General features: G+C 36.1%; 1 protein-coding gene across 2 annotated transcripts in view; it reads left to right on the top strand.

The window, feature by feature from the left end:
- The window catches only part of Pect (phosphoethanolamine cytidylyltransferase), a 185,846-nt gene that overhangs the window by 146,628 nt on the left and 19,852 nt on the right, over window positions 1-19,366 (top strand). For both annotated transcript variants that reach the window (XM_090385653.1, XM_090385652.1), the window contains one exon: window positions 7,422-7,487. In XM_090385653.1, the coding sequence (XP_090241779.1) occupies window positions 7,422-7,487 (66 nt within the window). The remainder of the gene's footprint in view (window positions 1-7,421; window positions 7,488-19,366) is intronic.

Here is a 19,366-nt window from a genome sequence, read left to right as displayed (position 1 = left end):
TCAAGGCAGAGCTAGACAAACATTTGGAATGAATGGATCAGTGAAATGGGTAGAGTTTTTTTTTTTTTTTGGCTGATGCTGTATAAGCTTGCTTTCTTGCATCATGTGCCTCTAATAATGCCAATGCTAATTTCTACTGCATTCCTTTTCTATAGATACTTCTGTATACACTGTTCTTCTGAATTGGCATTTTTAATTCCTTCATTGTCTTCTAAACCAGTATTGAACATGTCGCAGAGTATTCAACTTTTTTCTCCTCCTCATTTATCTCTGCTACTTCTGCTCACTGGAACATCCTTCCTTCACATGTATTTCCCAAAAAACTATGGAAGTTGAAATCTAATGATGTCAGAAAGTATCTTTTGTCTTCTTTTCAGCCTTCAACCCATATATACTGTAAGTTCCACATTACCTTTCGGTGTTTCATCAAAAAAAAAAAAAAAAAAAAAACCTTGGAATTCACTTTACATTAAGACTCAAAATCACAAAATAAAAAAAAAAACATGATACTCATAAATCATAGTTAAAATTCAGATCTTGGGTACCACTCCATACTTCGACTAAAAGTCAGGAAGTAATAATAATACAGATGTCACTCATTGTTTTCCCCACCTCCTACCCTTCTAGGTTAATATGCCTAGGGTGTTTATCCCCCCACTTGCCGCTGTTTTAAAATTGGGAACTTGTTTCCGATTTTGAAACAGCAGGATGGGGGGGGGGGACAAACACCCTACCTAAGCTAAGCATCACCTCCTCAACAACACATAACAAACAGAAACAAAACGCATTCACAATAATTACCCAATCACAGAACTGAATCATACAATCACTCCGTTCTACGACCATGCCCACTGCACGGAGACAAGTGGTGCCCAAATAATAGATTTTAGACCAGATCATTTTTTGAATATATGCTTGGATGTATAACAAAACTTTTATTTGATTAAAAAAAACAAACCATTTTATGTTGCACACAAAAATATAAAAAGTTTTTTTTTTTTTTTTGAAATTCATGTTATACATTTTTCTTTGATTATGTGACCCTTAATAATGAAAATTCTAAGAAAATTGTCAACTTTCAGCTACATCACAAACTTATAAAACTTAGTGACAAATTTAAATTGGAATTCTTCAGATCACTTTCATTTTGTACTAAGAAGAATGTGCATATTATTATCCATAATGAGTTTTTTGGAAAATATATTATCATACTAGATCAAATAAACACTGATCTAGTTACAAAACTTCTAGGCAAATTATATATTGGCAGGTGTGTTTTGTTTTATATCAACAGAGTGTATTCAGGTAGAAAATTTTAAATCCTCTTTACATTGTGCCAAAAAGAAAAAAGTATACGCTGCTCATAACAACTTACTTTTTTTGCAAACCATATTCTCATAACATCTTTCTTGAATGTGTATTTGATATGGTAAAAAAATGTAATGAAAAAATTTCTGTTGGAGGTTTCATTAAAAACTTCTGAAAAGTGGCATCAGATCAGAAATAATTACTATGATTATCTATAAGATATTTTTGTAGCAAAAACTGAATAGTATTATGGACCATGAAATAAAATATGAAAAAATTTTCATAAGTTCAAACTATTGAGTTTTCAAAAATGGGGATTCTTCGACTGCATGCAGCCAGACTAAAAGAATACCAGCACAAGTACACCCAGGTTAAAATCATTTACAAAACTTATATATGTACAAACTGTAAATAAAAGTACAAACATGTTCCGGTTTGTATGTTTAAATACATCACGTTACAAACTGTAACATGACTGAAATTGATAAACCTATATGATATGAGAAGAAACTAAACATAAAAAATTTGTAATAATAATTCAAGTTGCATGAACAGTTATATAGATGATCAAGTTTGCTAAGTACAGAAACTGTAAACACAGAATGATAAAAACCCAAAATTAAAACCCAGTGCAACCCAATTGCTATAATGCACTGTTATGCCTCTAGTTGACATTTATTGCTATTCCAGAAATTTGTTAGGAGTAGTGGCCATGGGGGAGCTTTGTCCACCCAATAGTGAGACAACCGTTTTTTTTGTTTTTTTTTTACCCTCATATCTCCACTTTTAATGCAATCAGTGATTCAGATGGAAAATTAAAACTATACTGAAAGAATTCCAAACTTCATACAAATGTAATTAAAAAATGTATATTAAATTTAAGTTTAATTTGTTTCGGCAGAGATTTACCACCAACTCACCAAATGTAGGTTTAATAACATTGAAAAAAAGCCGTGAATTAGGATCGAAATTGAAAGTGTCTGCTGCAATTCTGCCCCGACACAGTAGGAGGGAGTATATGATGAGAGCCTTGTCGATCAATTCGGCCCTGGAAAGATTGTGCAAGACTCAAGGGGTAGAATTTTTTCCAGCCTGGTCTGTACGTGTTAACAGGAGAGACTGCTTCTACAGGGATAGGATACACTTAAATAGAGAGGGTGCAAGAACTGCTAGCTTGGATGGATACAAGGACTAATATATTAACAGTAGCCACTGGCAGAGGTGAAAGTGATTCTTGCACTGCTTCTATTGGGATGAGCAGCAGCCTGGAAAACAAGATGCAGGGTATTTCAAAGACTGCTGGGAGTCATTGCGGTACAAGTAATCACATGGGTTGTGTTAGGGTAGCTAAGAATAGGAACAGGTGCATGTATACTTGCATGTACACCAATGCTAGGAGTTTGGTAAATAAATTTGGTGAATTTGAGGTATTGTTCAGAACATCACAGGCAGATATTGTTGGGATATCAGAGACGTATCACACAGATATAAGGAATGCAGAACTGGAATTTGGGGAGTACAATGTGTAGAGGAAGGATAGACAAGAGAAGAAGGGAGGAGGGGTTATACTATTAGTTAAGAAACACATAAAATCCAAGGAATTGAAGCCAGTCGACATCGCTGGACAGTGCAGTGTCGAGTCAGTTTGGTGTGACACAAGCATTGGGAGATCAAAATTGAGAGTAGGAGTGTGTTATAGGCCTAACGACTCTGATGAGTATAATAAGGAACTGTACAAGGAAATAGAGTGGGGCAGTAAATCAGAATCTTATAATGGGGGATTTTAATTTCCCAGATATTGACTGGAATTTGTGGTTGGTCACTCACACACTAGCAAGGATTTTGTGGATTTATTGGATGATTGTTTTCTACATCAGCATGTTTGGGAGGCAACTAGAGGGAGTAATATTCTTTATCTGATTATCATTAGTGATTCTTCATGCATTAAGAATCCTGCAGATAAAGGAACCACTAGGTGGCAGTGATCACATTGTGCTGAAGTGGGATTTACTCAAAGAGGTAACTACTATCGGCCCTTCCGTAGCCAGGTGAGAAGGAGCAGCAGTGCGTAGCACACGCTTCTTGATTAGACTGTTGTTCGAGCCTATCACTACCAAATACGGAGGATGTGGAAAGGTCAGGGAATGACCACTGCATATCCCCGGAGCAATATGGCCTTAGTTGCTAATGCTCCTTAAAAAAAAAAAAAAAAAAAAAAAAAATAACTACTATCAGGAGTAAAGGGAAGGGTTTTTACTTTCGTAAAGGTGACTACGGTGATCTGAGACAGTATTTAAATTCTATATGGTGGGACCAACTGATGATGTTACCAACAGCAAATTCAAAATGGGAAGCATTCAAAGAATTTATCTTGGAAGCTACTAGGCTTTACATACCAACTAAGAAATATTGTTCAAGGTTTAGGCCTAAATGGATATCAGATGAACTAATGAGACATGCGGCAGAGAAGAAAAATGCATGGGATACATAAATTAATGGGTGACGTGGAAGCCTATGATAGATATAAGCTGGTCTGTAACCAAGTCATAAAGGAGATTAGGCAGGCAAAGGCAGATTATGAGAAATTCTTGGCAAAGGATGCAAATTAAAACAGAAAAGAGTTCTTTACCTATGTAAACTCTAGAAGGAAAGGGATGAATCAGATTGGTCCACTGGATATTGATGGTTCAACTGTTGATGATCCTGCTCAGGTGGCTAACAAACTAAATGAGTATTTTGCATCTACGTTCACCTAGAAGGAGTTATTCAGGGAGGGAAATGCCAGAGGTGAGTTAAACTCTGGCAATTAGCTGGATGATTTTGTAATAACTGAGAGGAAAGTGGAGGAGAAATTGTTGAAGATAAACATAAAAAAGGCATCCGGGGTGGATGGGATCTATCCAGTTATATTAAAGGAGGCAGCAAAGGAAGTAAGCAAACCCTTAGCCATAATTATGAGAGCTTCTTTGGACTCAGGGGAGGTGCCCATGGACTGGAGATGTGCAAATCTGATCCCAATTCCCAAAGGAGGATCAAAGGGCAATACAAGTAATTATAGACCTGTTAGTTTAACTTCTGTTCCAGGTAAATTAATGGAGGCACTGGTTAAAGAAGCACTGCAGGATCATCTAGACAAGACTTCAGTTATAGCTCGGACATGGCATGGTTTTGTTAAGGGAATGTCTTGCCTGACCAATTTGATTGGGTACTATGATGTTGTCACAAAGGAACTGGATTCAGGGAATAACTTTGATATCATATATTGGGATCCTAGAAAGGCTTTTGATACTGTTGCACATGGAAGACTGCTGCACAAATTGGAGCAGTGTGGCATTGGAGGCAAATTGCTGCTATGGATAAAGGGATGATTGAGTGGGAGAAGACAGAGAGTGGTAATCAATGGACAGTACTCATCCTGGACTAATGTTATTAGTGGATCCCTCAGGGTTCAGTATTGGGTCCATTGTTGTTTTCTGTATTTATAAATGATATTGATGATGGTATATCAAGCTTAATGTCCAAGTTTGCAGACGATACGAAGGTTGGCAGGGTTGTTAAGGACACTAATGACAGTACCCTGCTGCAACAGGATCTAAAAAAGTTGAGCAGATGGGCTGAGAGGTGGCAGATGAAGTTTAACATTGACAAATGTAAAGTACTACATATGGGAAGCAGCAACCCCAGAGTGACGTATCAACTCTATGGTACCACACTGTCAGTGATAGAGAACAAAAAGGACCTGGGGATAATTGTGCAGGCAGATATGAAGTTTTCTGAGCAGTGCAGATGGTCTGCAAGAGTAGCTCATAATGTCTTGTCAGTGATATAGAGGAATTTTGCTATCAGGGATAAGGAGGTGATTATCCCCTTGTATAAGGCAATGGTCAGGCCACACCTTGAGTACTGTATACAGGTCTAGAGGCCTCATTTTAAGAAGGATGTAGAGCTGTTGGAACAAGTACAGAGAAGGGAAACAAGATTAGTGAATGGAACAATGGGTTGCTCTTACAAAGAAAGGCTTAACTTTTGCAAATTACAGTGTCTGGAGACGAGGCACCTGCAAGGTGATCTGATTGAGGTGTATAAAGCCTTGAATGGCTTGAGCTTGCTCAGTGCTGATGGAATTCTTCCTCTTGCTCAGAATAATCATTTGAGAGGGCATAAATTCAAATTGAGAAAAGACAGATGTAGGATAGATGTGCAGAATTTTGCCTTTAGCCAGTGGGTAATTGGTTGGTGGAACAGACTTCCATCCTTTGTTGTGGAAGTTGATAGCCTAAATAAATTTAAGGCTGAGCTGGACACGTACTTGGAACGAACGGAGGTGTGAAATGGGAGCGTGTTTTTTTTTTTTTTTTTTTTTTTTTGGCTGATGCTGCCTAAGCTTGCTTTCTTGCATCATATGCCTCTACTAATGCTAATGCTAAAAATAAAAAAATATACAGTATATGATAATATTTCAGCTGTTGTTTAAAAAGTTATAAAAATAAAAAATAAAAATTTCCTCTTTATATTTATTTATTTTTAACCTATCTGGGATAAAAATATTGTTGTCTAGTTCTGTAAAATATTATCTTAAAACAGAGCTTCTGTTTCTGGTGTACCTCTTTCAAGAACATTTTTGACTTTCCCCTCCACTTGTGAATTGGAAATACCTTTGCACATTTCCAATCTATAGGAACTGTTCAATAAATGTGTTACATCAGTTTTGTGATTTGTAAGACCCAGAAATTATTTGATTTCTCTTTTTCTCATTATCAGCAAGACACTAATCTTTTTTGTGAAGAGAGGTAGACAATCTCATGATCTTTTAACAAACTTTCTCATGCCATAAATTAAATCTAGCACTGCAAACTGCCTTCATTCAAATTACACAGTATTGTACATTACTGTGTTCCCACTTTATATTAGATGCAGTCATCATCATCCAAATCTGTTATACCTAGTGGATATACAGATCACTCTACTATTACAAGTCACTCCTGTGCTATTATTCACTATTTTACTCCATGCTATCCTGTTTCCTGTTAGATCTTTGGCCATAACAGGGTAAGCACTCTTTGCTCTAATGCTTGCATGATAATTAAATTAGAGTAAATTAGTCAATCTAATTTTCTCTTGGTCTCTGTACTAAAATATTTTATTGCTCTAGATTAAATCATCCTGCACAGCTAACTCTGATATGCTGTGTGGGCAAATGACCAACTCAAGAACTAAATTCAATAATAGCAGGAAAATGGGTGGTCAGAAAATGAATGAATTATCAAACTGGGGGCATTCAGTTGTACTATTAATGTGCACCCACTGCATTTTTTTTACGGAGTTAAATTATATTTTCTTGATCCATATATATAACTAAAGAAAACTCATAGCATTTTACTCTACTCCCCTTGAAATGATAAAGTATGTATTTTGGAGTTTTTTCTTTTTTTATAAGTGCCAAGCTCTTTAGATAGCATTATACAGGAGGATTATATAATGGAAGGCCCACTTCCATTTAGCAGTAGCCTAACCATTTCTACTTTTCCAGTGAAAAGTAGTAGTAGTAGATGCATGTGGTGCATGAAAGCAAGCTTATGTAGCATCAGCCATCAGCCAAAAACAAAAAAAAAAAAAAAAAACAATTTCATGCATCCGTTCCCTCTAAATGTTTGTCCAGTTCCTCTTTGAATTTATGAACTACCTGCTGTCTAAAGGCAAATTTCCTCACATCTATTCTATAACTGTCATTCCTCAATTTGAATTTATGCTCCCTCAGGTTCGTAATCTGAGCAAGAGGAAGAATCCCATTAGAAGTGGGCCTGCTCAACCCATTCATGACCTTATACACATCAATCAGATCACCTTGCAGGTGCCTAGTCTCCAGACACTGCAATTTGCAGAACTTAAGCATTTCTTGGTAAGACCACCCTTTCGTTCCCCTCAGTGAAAAAGTATGAAATGGTTAGACTATGCCTGCTGAGTTCATTATAATGCAAATTGTAAAAAATTCATATGCTTTTAAACATGCTGAAATTACTATACAGTTTAAGCAGCTTCTTAGTGGAAAAATCTGATTCCAGATTATCTACTTTCAGGAGTTATTTCTTATTTTATCTATCACTCATTTCTAGGTAGATATTGTATGCCATGGACGAACTCCAATAATGGAGGATATTGATGGAAGTGATCCTTATGCAGTATGTATTTCTTTTTAATTTTGATAGAACTGAAATTATATTTATTCCAGTGTTTAAAAAATGAACCTGTTATAGAAATAGTTGTGTGTCTCACTTCATTCCTTATACAAATTCCAGTTTCAGCCTTGGTATTAATGTTTGCTTGATTCTTCATTTTATAAACTGTGATATTTTGATGTCTATGCTATTTGCTTTATACCGTTTCATTTAAAGTCTTAAAATTTATGGAATTTCTGTTGCTGGATACTATTGTTGAGCAGTAATTTCCCATAATTGAATATGGTATTAGCATGTTTTATATAGCAATTGAGTAATTTGAAAATTTCCATCATAATATTCAGAAGAGGAGAAAAAATTTGCTTAAAAACTGTTTACTTTATTGCACTTTATTATATCTTAATTTGAGGTTTTAGAATTTACATATACATTTTTAAAATTCTTTTTTCATTATGCAGTACAGTTCTCTAACTGTATCAGAACAATATACTTTAATTAGCATATTGTCCTGATTTTTTTTTTTTTTTTTTTGTGTGATAGAATTTTCTGTGTTATTCTAAAATTGATTGCAGTTCAGATTTTGCTATAATTCCTTTCTTGTGCAGATGATCTGCATTACATAATTAATCTCAAATTCCATAATCTCCCCTACTACAGAAGTCAAAATACAAATGTGGAAAATTACATCTTTGTGCATCTCTGTATAGTGTAGGAACTTTACCAAGTCTAAAATATGATTATAGTCAAAAATTTGACCTCATTTGCCATTTTCTTTAATATATCTAAATGAATTCCATTAGCTGATGGGGCAGTGTTTATTTTCAGGCATGATAATTCCTCTTCCACCCCCCCCCTTTCTTTTGCAGATGAAGATTTTATTTAATTATACTATGAATTTTAGCGTTTCTCACCAACCATTGAAGTAAAAATGGAAACCAAAATCTTAAAAGGCTTTATATTTAAATTTACAATAGATCAAACAAAATAAATATGATTATACAAATAAAATGTTACTGATAAAATTCTGAATTAAGATAGAATAAAACAAATGTAGTTTACAGTGAATATACAAATAAAATGATAATAAAATACTGAATTAAAATGCAATAAAATATACTAGATTAAAAGCACTAAAATAACTGAAGCTTTCAAAGGTTTCTGCTTTCTTCCTCAACAGTGCACTTCTATTCTGCGGTGCCTCATTAAATACCAGCAAGTTCACGGTGCATCTCACATAAACGTGTACTGTTCCCGTACATGTTGGAACCGGAAGTGGCTCAGGAGCGTTACAGGCGAAAACGTTCATCCCCTCCAAGGATTACCGCCTCAAAGAGGGGATGAATGCGTGTACCCCTGTCTATATTTATATTATTCCCAAAAGAACTAATTCGTAGGCTCTCGAGCCACTTGCAGTCCCAAAATCTATGCGCCCGATCAGTGATGACTGCTTCGTCCGGGGAGATATGATGTTGCTTCTCCCAAAAATGTTCAGCTACGGCGGATTTACCATAATCCACATTTCTTATCACGTTTGTGTGCTCCCCCAGACAATTTTTTTAGGCGTCGTTTTGTTTCCCCCACATAAAGAACTGATTTTATTTAATTTCCAATAATTGTTAGCAGAACTTTCTGTTGTTGGGCTTGAAACTTGTAGCTGTTTATCACAAAATTATTTTTATTTAATTAATTTCCAAGTTTGAGAATGGTGTCAATATTAGATTCAAAGGTTTGACCTCTTTTGCTACCTTCATTTAATACAGTTGGATAATTGTCAGTCTTCTGCCATTCCAAGAGGAAGCAGAAATTCATCTATTAACTGCTTACTGCATACTTGCCTATTGATGGATTACATCACAGCTAGTCCTACCATAATAGTATTAGTGAACCTGATGAAATTCTTGGATTTATTTGCAGTACTCCTTAACATTACAACATGATGGGCACAAAAGGTAATATTGTTGTACACTTTGGCACTAATGATATTAAGAGTAAGAGATCCAAGAACTTACTTTAGCATTAGCATTAGTCGAGGCATATGATGCAAGAAAGCAACAGCATCAGCCAAAAAAAAAAAAAAAAAACTTCTCATTCTACCCATCCATTCACTCCAAATGTTTGTCTAGTTCTGCCTTGAATTTATTTAAGCTATCAACTTCCACAACAACATATGGAAGTCTGTTCCAGCAGTCAACCACCAACAATGTCAAAAGGCAAAAATCCTTACATATATTCTACAACTCTTTCCTCAGTTTGAATCTATGTCCCCTCGGGTTTGTAATCTGAACAAGAGGAAGAAACCCATCAGCATCGAGCGTGCTCAAACCATTCAAGGCCGTATAAACCTCAGTAAGATCACCTCACAGGTGCCTAGTCTCCAAACACTAAAGTTTGCAGAACTTAAGCCTTTCTTGGTAAGAGAACCCCTTTATTCCCCTCACAAATCTTGTTGCCCTTCTTTGTAATCTTTCTAGCAACTCTACATCCTTCCTTAAATGAGGCCTCCAGACCTGTACGCAATACTCAAGTTGTGGCCTGACCATTGAATGATTGAATGATAATCATTGCTCAGAAAATTTCATATCTGACTGCACAATTATCCACAGGTCTTTCTCATTCTCTACCACCCTGAGTGTAGTATCACACAGTTGGTATATTTCTCTTGGGTTACTGCTACCCATGTGCAGTACTTTGCATTTGTCAATGTTAAACTTCAGTTTCCACTTCTCAACCCATCTGCCCAACTTTTCTAGACAATATGCTACTGCTAGCATATTGTCTTTACTGAAATAACAGTAAAGACAATATGCTAGCAGTTATTAACAATCCTGTCAACCTTTGTATCGTCTGCAAACTTAACAAGTACAAGGCAACATTGGGAAAAAAGTTGAGTTAGGATTGAATTTGAAAGTGTCTGCCTATTCTGCCCAGACATGATAGGAGGGAAGACATGTGAGAGCCTTGTCAAGGGTTGGAATTTTTCTCAGCATGGTCTGTGCTTATTACCAGGAGAGACTGTTTTTACAGGGATGGGATAAATTTAAATAGAAGGGTGCAAGGATATTATATTTGCTGATGCTATCGAGGCAATTATATGTGGATCAGAAAACTGCTAGCTTGAGGGCGGATACACAGACTAATAAATTAACTAGAGTCACAAGCAGAAATGATGGTGATTCTTGTACTGCTGTTATTGGAAAATGCAGCAGCCTGGGAAGCAAGATGTTGGAGATTTCAAGTCATGCTGTAGGTCACTGTGAAACCAGTGAATACATGTGCTGTGTAAGGGTAACTAAGAATGAGAACTCGTGCATGTACACTAATGCTAGGAGCATTGTAAATAAATTTGATTTATTTAAAGTACTGATTAAGTCATCAACTGCAGACATAGTGGAGACATGGTGTCATTCAGACATAAGGGATGCTGAATTTGAAAATTTGAATGTAGAGAGTACAATATATACAGGAAGAACAGACAGGACAGGGTAGGAGTGAAGGAAGGGTTATGCTATTAGTTAAGAAGCATATTAAATCTAAGGCAGTGCATCTAGTCAACATGGGTGACCAGTGCAATGTTTTTTTTTTTAGCATTGGCACATGATTCAAGGAAGCAAGCTTAAGTAGCATCAGCCAAAAAAAAAAAAAAACACTCCACTCCCTCCAAATGTTTGTCTAGTTCTGCCTTGAATCTATTTAAGCTACAACTTCTACAACGACAGATGGAAGTTTATTCCAGCAATCAACCACCCACAGGCTAAAGGCAAACTTCCGCACATCTATCCTACAACTGTCTTTCCTCAATTTGAATTTATGCCCTCTCAGGCAATTATTCTGAGCAAGAGAAAGAATCCCATCAGCATTGAGCATGCTCAGTGCTGATGGATTGAGTCGGTTTGGTGTGATATAAGCACTGGAAAAACAAAATTGATAGTAGGAGTGTATTATAGACCTAATGACTGTGATAAGTATACCAAACAGCTATACAGAGAATTAGAATGGGCAAGTAAATGAGAAAGTCTTATAATGGGAAATATTAACTTTCCAATGTTACTGAAATTTGTGGGTAGGACACACACACTAGCAAGGGTTTTGTAGATTTTGTGGATGACTGTTTTCTACTGCAGCATGTTAGAGGCAACAAGAGGAAGCAGTACTCTTGATTTGGTTATCAGTAGTGATTCATCATGCATTAAAATTTGCAGGTAAAAGACCCACTGACTGGCAGTGATCACAGTATGCTAAGGTGGAGTTTAATTAAAAACATAAGTACTGTCAAAGGCTAAGGGAAAAGAGTTTGCTTTCGTAAGGGTGAGTACAGTGGTCTCGGAGAGCAGCAGGACTAACTGATGATGGTACTGACAGCAAATTCTAAATGGAGGCATTAAAGGAAGTAATTAAAGAAGCTACTAGACTTTTCACGCCAATGAAGAAATACTGTTCACTTAAATGGATGTCAGATGAACTATTCAGACACATGGCAGAGGAAAAAAAGTGCATGGGATGCATATAAATTATCAGGTGATACAGAAGCCTATGGTAGATATAAAGTAGTCTGTAATCAAATCACAAAGGAGGTAAGGCAAGCTTAAGCGGATTATGAGATGTCTCTGGCAAAGAATGCCTAGAAAAGCAGCGAAGAATTCTATGCTTATATTAATAGTAGAAGGAAGGGGTTGAATCACATTAACACTTGATGTTAATGAGTTAACTGTTGATGACCCTGCTCAGGTTGTTGACAAATTGAATAGATATTTTGCATCTATATTCACACATATGGAATTCTTTATAGGAGGGGGATCTCAGAGGTTTATCAAACTCCAGTGGGGAGCTAAATGACTTTGTGATAACTGACAGGAAAGTTGAAGAGAAACTGTTGAGGATAGACATAAAAAGGCACCACCTGGGGCAGATGGAATCTATCCAGTTATATTAAAGGAGGCAGCAAAGGAGTTAAGCAAACCCTTATCTATAATTATGAGAACATACTTGTTCTTATAATTATAGATAAGGATTCAAGGGAGTTTCCTATGGACTGAAGAAGTGCGATAATACTCTCAGTTCATAAAGGGAGATCAAAAGGCATCACGAGTAATTACAGACCTATCAACTTAACGTTTTTTCTGAGGAAAATAATGGAGTCATTGGTTATTTTTAGTTATTTTACTGTTATTTTTAGGCATATCACAATCTTATTTTATAATATGCCAGTGTGCTAAGTTAAAGCTAAGTTTACAAGTTATTATGAGGTTTTTTAATGTAACTTAATGTATTTTTTATAATTTGTGTTTTTTTTTTTTTTTTTTTTTTGTTTCATGGGCTGATTTGTGTAGGCTGAAAACCCCAGAATAATTTGCATGGGGAAATCCCACTCCTTTGACTGATCAGCTAATTACAGTTCCCACTTGAAAATGATTTTAGTAGAATTCATACCTGGTCTTCTCCAAAAGTGACAGTGTGGCAAAATCATTGTACTGTCACAGAGGATACTTTAAATTTCACTTTATGACATAGATACAAATACTACTTACATTATTAAAGCTGATATTCTAAAAAATATTTATTTTGTTTTGTGCTTATCCTTACATTATGCTTATCACTACATGCTCAAGCAAAAATAGCATCATGAATGTTCCAGTTCATATGACTTGATAACAGTACTTTATGTACAAAAATGTCTCTCTAGATGTCTTGTTTGTATTTTCGAATGTGGAACATTCTCGTGTGCAGTCAAATTGAGCTTATTTTTTTGAAATAAGTACTATACAGAGTATACTATAGTACTTATAGTATACTAATACTATATTACTTAGTATATTATACTATACTATAGTACTTATAGTATGTATAGTCATAGTACTATACAGTACTTTGTATAGAGGAACAACCGATGAACTTGGAAACAGTAAAAAAATAAATAAATTCATAGCACTATACAGAGTACTGTATAGTACTCTGTATAGTGCTATGAATTATTTTTTTTAACTGTTTCCAAGTTCATCGGTTGTTCCTCAGTCATACATTTTGGTTTTAGCTTTTAAATTACTTTCTTTAACATTTTTCATTCAGTGTAACTTGCTGAATTTACCTCTGATTTCATTAAATATAATTCAGATACCTCCTTTTGATCAGTTTTAACTAGTATCTCTTTTAAAAATTCAAGAAGTCTTTTTGAATAGGACAAAATGTGCCACAAATTTAGAAATATCTTTTATGATTAATGATTTATATGTTACATATTATGATTTTACAAGTTAAAGTTATTATGAAGTTTTTTAATGTAACAATGTATTTTTTATAATTTTTATTTTTTTACTAATTCTTCCTGTTTTATGCAATTTTCTTTGGGCTTGTTATTCTATAATGATGGCTGATGGAATAAACTGATATAAACTGATGGAATAAAATAAATAAATAATAAATAAACTGATGGAATAAACTAATAGAATTCATTATTCATTGAATATCGAATTTATCCTCCCTGAAGAGGAAGAATGCCATCAGCGTTGAGCTTCCTCAATTCATTAAAGTACCTTAAATACCTCAGTCAAATCACCTTACAGATGCCTAGTCTCCAGATGCTGCAGTTTGCAGAACTGAAGCTTTTCTTGGCAAGACCACCCTTTTCATTTCCTTTACCAATCTCATTGCCCTTCTCTGTACCCATTCTAACAGATCTAAATCTTTCCTAAAATGAGGCCTCCAGACCTGTATGCAGTAATCAATATGCAACCTAACCATTGCCTTGTAGAATGGGATAATCACTTCCTTATCCCTGCTAGAGAAGTTCCTGTATATTATTGACAAAACCGCATGAGCTCTCCTGGCAGCCTATCTGCATTGCTCAGAGAACCTCATATCTGATTGCACAATTACCCCCAGGTCTCTTTCATTTACTACTAACTTGAGTGTAGTTACCACACAGTTGATATATTAATCTGTGATTACTGCTACCCATATGAAGCACCTTGCACTAGTCAGTGTTAGACCAACTGCCATTTCTCAGTCTATCTTTAGATATTTTTTTTATTATTTTTTATTTTTTTATTTTTGTATTTTTGTATGGGCGGCTCCTAGAACAGAAGTTCATCTCCGCCTCGTTGCTCTGTTCAGTTTTTATAGACTCTGTAAAGGTAAGGCCGGTGTGTGTCTTATAAAAATAAATAATATATATATATATATATATATATATATATTTTTTTTTTTTTTTTTTCCCAAACTGAATCCACACAGGAATATCCCAGATTGGATGAAGATAGATGAAAAGGAAGGGGAGAGAGGAAAAAAAAAAAAGAAAAAGCTTTTCATCCCGCACTGGAGAAAGTGATAGGAAAGAAAAACTGCCTTTGTGAGCTTATGTGTGTGTGTTCTGTAGCGTGATGTTGTGTTTTGGCCTATTGGCTACCTGGAAGGAGTGATCACCTGGACGATTCCTCCAGGTACTCGTCCCTAGCAGAAAAAGGGCAAGGCCTCCCCTACTATCTGCATGCTCTCCTCCCTGGGGAAGAGTTCCCAGGGAAGAAAGAAAAACTTGTATAAGATGAAGAAAGGGAAGGAGTAAAGCGGAGAAGGACTGTTCCGGCCCAGGAAAGTCCCAATCCAGGATGGATAGCTAGAACAACAACGCAAACAAATGAATAAAAAAATAAATAATAATAATAAAAAAAAAAAAAAAAAAATTGTGTGAGAGAGGAGCTTTCCTGGTCTGGGGAGCCCCAGCCCAGGTCAGAACGTGAAACCTATCTTTAGATAGACTGAGAGAGACTGCCATTTCTCAGTCTTATTTTTTTACATCTTGTTGCAATAGCTTATCCTGTTTACTGTCATTAACCACCCTGCCAACCTTTGTATTATCTGCAAACTGAGTCATTTACCTGATATACTTTCATCAATTATTGGTCAAAAAAAAATAATTATTGATAAATATTCACAAATGTTAATGATGTAAGCTAACTTTTCTGGGGAGCCCCAGCCCAGGTCAGAACGTGAAACCTATCTTTAGATAGACTGAGAGAGACTGCCATTTCTCAGTCTTATTTTTTTACATCTTGTTGCAATAGCTTATCCTGTTTACTGTCATTAACCACCCTGCCAACCTTTGTATTATCTGCAAACTGAGTCATTTACCTGATATACTTTCATCAATTATTGGTCAAAAAAAAATAATTATTGATAAATATTCACAAATGTTAATGATGTAAGCTAACTTTTTTGGGTGTCTGGTCTTTCTCTCACATGTGCTGATCACAAAATTTTATACAAATTTTGGGAAATTTTGCTGATCACAAAATTTGCTATCGGGTAGAAGTTACTTCAATGTTTCTGTCATATTTAATATTATGACAAGGGAGAGCTTAAAATCAGCTTGAAGTACTAGTCACTGCAAGCAATTATAGTTATTTACATTATATATTATGTGGAGGGAAAAAAAGTCCTTCCCTTCCTCTTCCACTTTTTTTTACATGGGCACTGCTTTTTCATGGTATCAGCCTTCAGTTTTGCATCTACAATAAGTCTTATCATTTGAAAAATCTCAACTAAGGATCAAGTACAGTAATACCCCGAAGTTACGCAATAGGTGGGTCCGACGAAAATCGCTTAAGTCGAATTCGCGTAAGTCAGGGTACAACTTTGCATATAAATTTTGTTTAATTGAGACCAAGGACTAACAAAAACACTAGTTTAGAAGAAAAATATTTAATAAAATTGCAGTTATTTATACATATTAATACAAAATATGTATTAAAAAAATAAATGAGTTACGTAAAAAAGTTATTTTGATGTCGATGGCTTCATAAAATCTAACAAATTCGTCTGATGACACAGCGCCTTCTTTTTTTCACGCAGAATTTCTTCGTAGCAAGTTAATTTTTTTATTCCTTGCTTTGTAGCTATAACGCATTCTGTGTTGGAGTCTGTGTTCTAAAATTTTTAAGCCCTTTTCAATTGAGCTGAGACTCTCTGTCAAACTTGTAATTGTCATGTGCTTTTCTGGTGGAACTGGGTCTGAAGTGTTGGATACTTCAGTGACGTTTTGCTCACGCATCTCTATGAGCTCATTCATTGTCAGCTCCTGACTATGTGAATCCAACAGCTCATTGACATCATAAACATTGACTTCCAAATCTAATTGCCTGGCAAGATTAACAACTTCTTCTATCACATGAGTGACATGATCAGTTTCTGGTATTGTTTTCATCTCGTTTTTGAAAAAAAATGAACGAAGTTTCTTCCAGAGACCAATGTTTTTTTTTGTGAATTTCATCCCAAGATTCTTCAATGATTCTTACGGCATCTGAAACATTGAATTGTTTACAAAAGTCTTTAACAGATATCTCACTATTTTGTCTCATAGCTTCATTCAGACATGCAAGGGAACGCCTCGTGTAGTAAGCCTTGAATGTTTTGATAACTCCCTGGCCCATTGGTTGAAGCAAGCTGGTTGTGTTTGGAGGCAAAAACACAACTTTCAAACGTGGGTCGAAATTAATTAGGGTGGCAGGAGGGTGACCAGTAAGAAGCATCACTTTAAATGGAATCTGTTTAGACTTTCAATAACGTTCGACTTCGGGTATGAAGTGGTGACCAAGCCATCCTCAAAAACGGAAGCTGTCACCCAAGCTTTATGATTTGACTTCCAAATCACTGGTAAGCTAATTTTAGATATACACCAAACAAAAAAATCAAGAACCGCGTAACTCTGAGTTCGCATAAGTTGGGGTAGCGTAAGTCGGGGTATTACTGAATATATTAACTAGAATTAAATGAGTTAATTTTGAAATATGAAAGTAAATAATTGACATTTATGCAAACTGCTATTGTAAATTAGCATTACCATTAGCAAGGGCACATGATGCAAGAAAGCAAGCTTATATAGCATCAGCCAAAAAAAAAAAAAAAAAACCTTATTTCACCCATCCCCTTTCTCCAAATGTTTGTCAAGTCCTGCCTTGAATCTATTTAAGCTATCAACTTCTACAACGACATATGGAAGTTTGTTCCAGCAGTCAACCACCCGCTGGCTAAAGACAAACTTCCGCACATCGATCCTACAACCGTCTTTCCTCAATTTGAATTTATGCCTTCTCAGGCGATTCTTCTGAGCAAGAGGAAGAATTCCATCAGCACTGAGCAAGCTCAAACCATTCAAGGCTTTATACACCTCAATCAGATCACCTTGCAGGTGCCTCGTCTCCAGACACTGTAATTTGCAAAAGTTAAGCCTTTCTTTGTAAGAGCAACCCATTGTTCCATTCACTAATCTTGTTTCCCTTCTCTGTACTTGTTCCAACAGCTCTACATCCTTCTTAAAATGAGGCCTCTAGACCTGTATACAGTACTCAAGGTGTGGCCTGACCATTGCCTTATACAAGGGGATAATCACCTCCTTATCCCTGATAGCAAAATTCCTCTATATCACTGACAAGACATTATGAGCTACTCTTGCAGACCATCTGCACTGCTCAGAAAACTTCATATCTGCCTGCACAATTACCCCCAGGTCCTTTTCATTCTCTATCACCGTCAGTGTGGTACCACAGAGTTGATACGTTACTCTGGGATTACTGCTTCCCATACGTAGTACTTTACACTTGCCAATGTTAAACTTCATTTGCCACCTTTCAGCCCATCTGCTCAACTTTTCTAGATCCTGTTGCAGCAGTGTACTGTCATTAGTGCTATTAACAACCCTGCTAACCTTTGTATTATCTGTAAACTTAGACATTAAGCCTGATATACATCAAAATCATCAATATCATTTATAAATACAGAAAACAACAATGGACCTAACACTGAACCCTGAGAGACTCCACTAATAACATTAGTCCACTAAGAGCAGTGCACATTGATTAACACTCTCTGTCTTCTCCCACACAACCATCCCTTTATCCATAGCAGCAATTTGCCTCCAATGCCACACTGCTCCAATTTGTGCAGCAGTCTTCCATGTGCAACAGTATCAAAGGCCTTTCTAAGATTCAAATATATGATATGAAAGTTATTCTTTGCATCCAGTTCCTTTGTGACTACATCATAGTATCCAATCAGATTAGTCAGACAAGACTTCCCCCTAACAAACTCATGCCGTGTCCGAGCTATAACTGAAGTCTTGTCTAGATGATCCTGAAATGATTCTTTGACCAGTGCCTCCATGAATTTCCTTGGAACAGAAGCTAAACTAACAGGTCTGTAATTACCTGTGTCTCCCTTTGATCCTCCTTTGTGGATTGCGGTCACATTTGCACATCTCCAGTCCATGGGTACCTCCCCTGAGTCCAGGGAAGCTCTGATAATTATGGCAAGGGTTTGCTTACTTCCTTTGCCGCCTCCTTTAATATAACTGGATAGATTCCATCCACCCCAAATGCCTTTCTCCTCCACTTTACTCTCAGTTATTACATGAGTATCTAGCTTACTGCCAGAGTTGAATACACTTCTGGCATTCCCCTCCTTGAATAACTCCTCATGTGTGAATGTAGATGCAAAATGTTGATTTAGTTTGTTAGCTACCTGAGCAGGATCATGAACAGTTGAACCATCGATATCAAGTGGACCAATTGATTCATCCCCTTCCTTCTAGAGTTTACATAAGTAAAGAACTCCTTGCTGTTTTTTTTTGCATCCCTTGCCAAAGATTTCTCGTAATCTGCCTTCGCCTGCCTAACCTCCTTTGTAACTTGGTTACAGATCAACTTATATCTATCATAGGCTTCTGTGTCATATGTTAATTTATATGTATCCCATGCATTTTTCTTCTCTGCCATATGTCTCATTAGTTCATCTGACATCCATTTAGGCCTGAACCTTGAACAATATTTCTTAGTTGGTATGTAAAGCCTAGTAGCTTCCAAGATAAGTTCTTTGAATGCTTCCCATTTTGCATTTGC

This window comes from Mastigoproctus giganteus, chromosome 12 (genome assembly GCF_048544385.1).
Source record: "Mastigoproctus giganteus isolate SK-2022 chromosome 12, ASM4854438v1, whole genome shotgun sequence".
Lineage (NCBI taxonomy): Eukaryota > Metazoa > Arthropoda > Arachnida > Uropygi > Thelyphonidae > Mastigoproctus > Mastigoproctus giganteus.
This window is presented reverse-complemented; position numbering and strand designations above follow the sequence as displayed.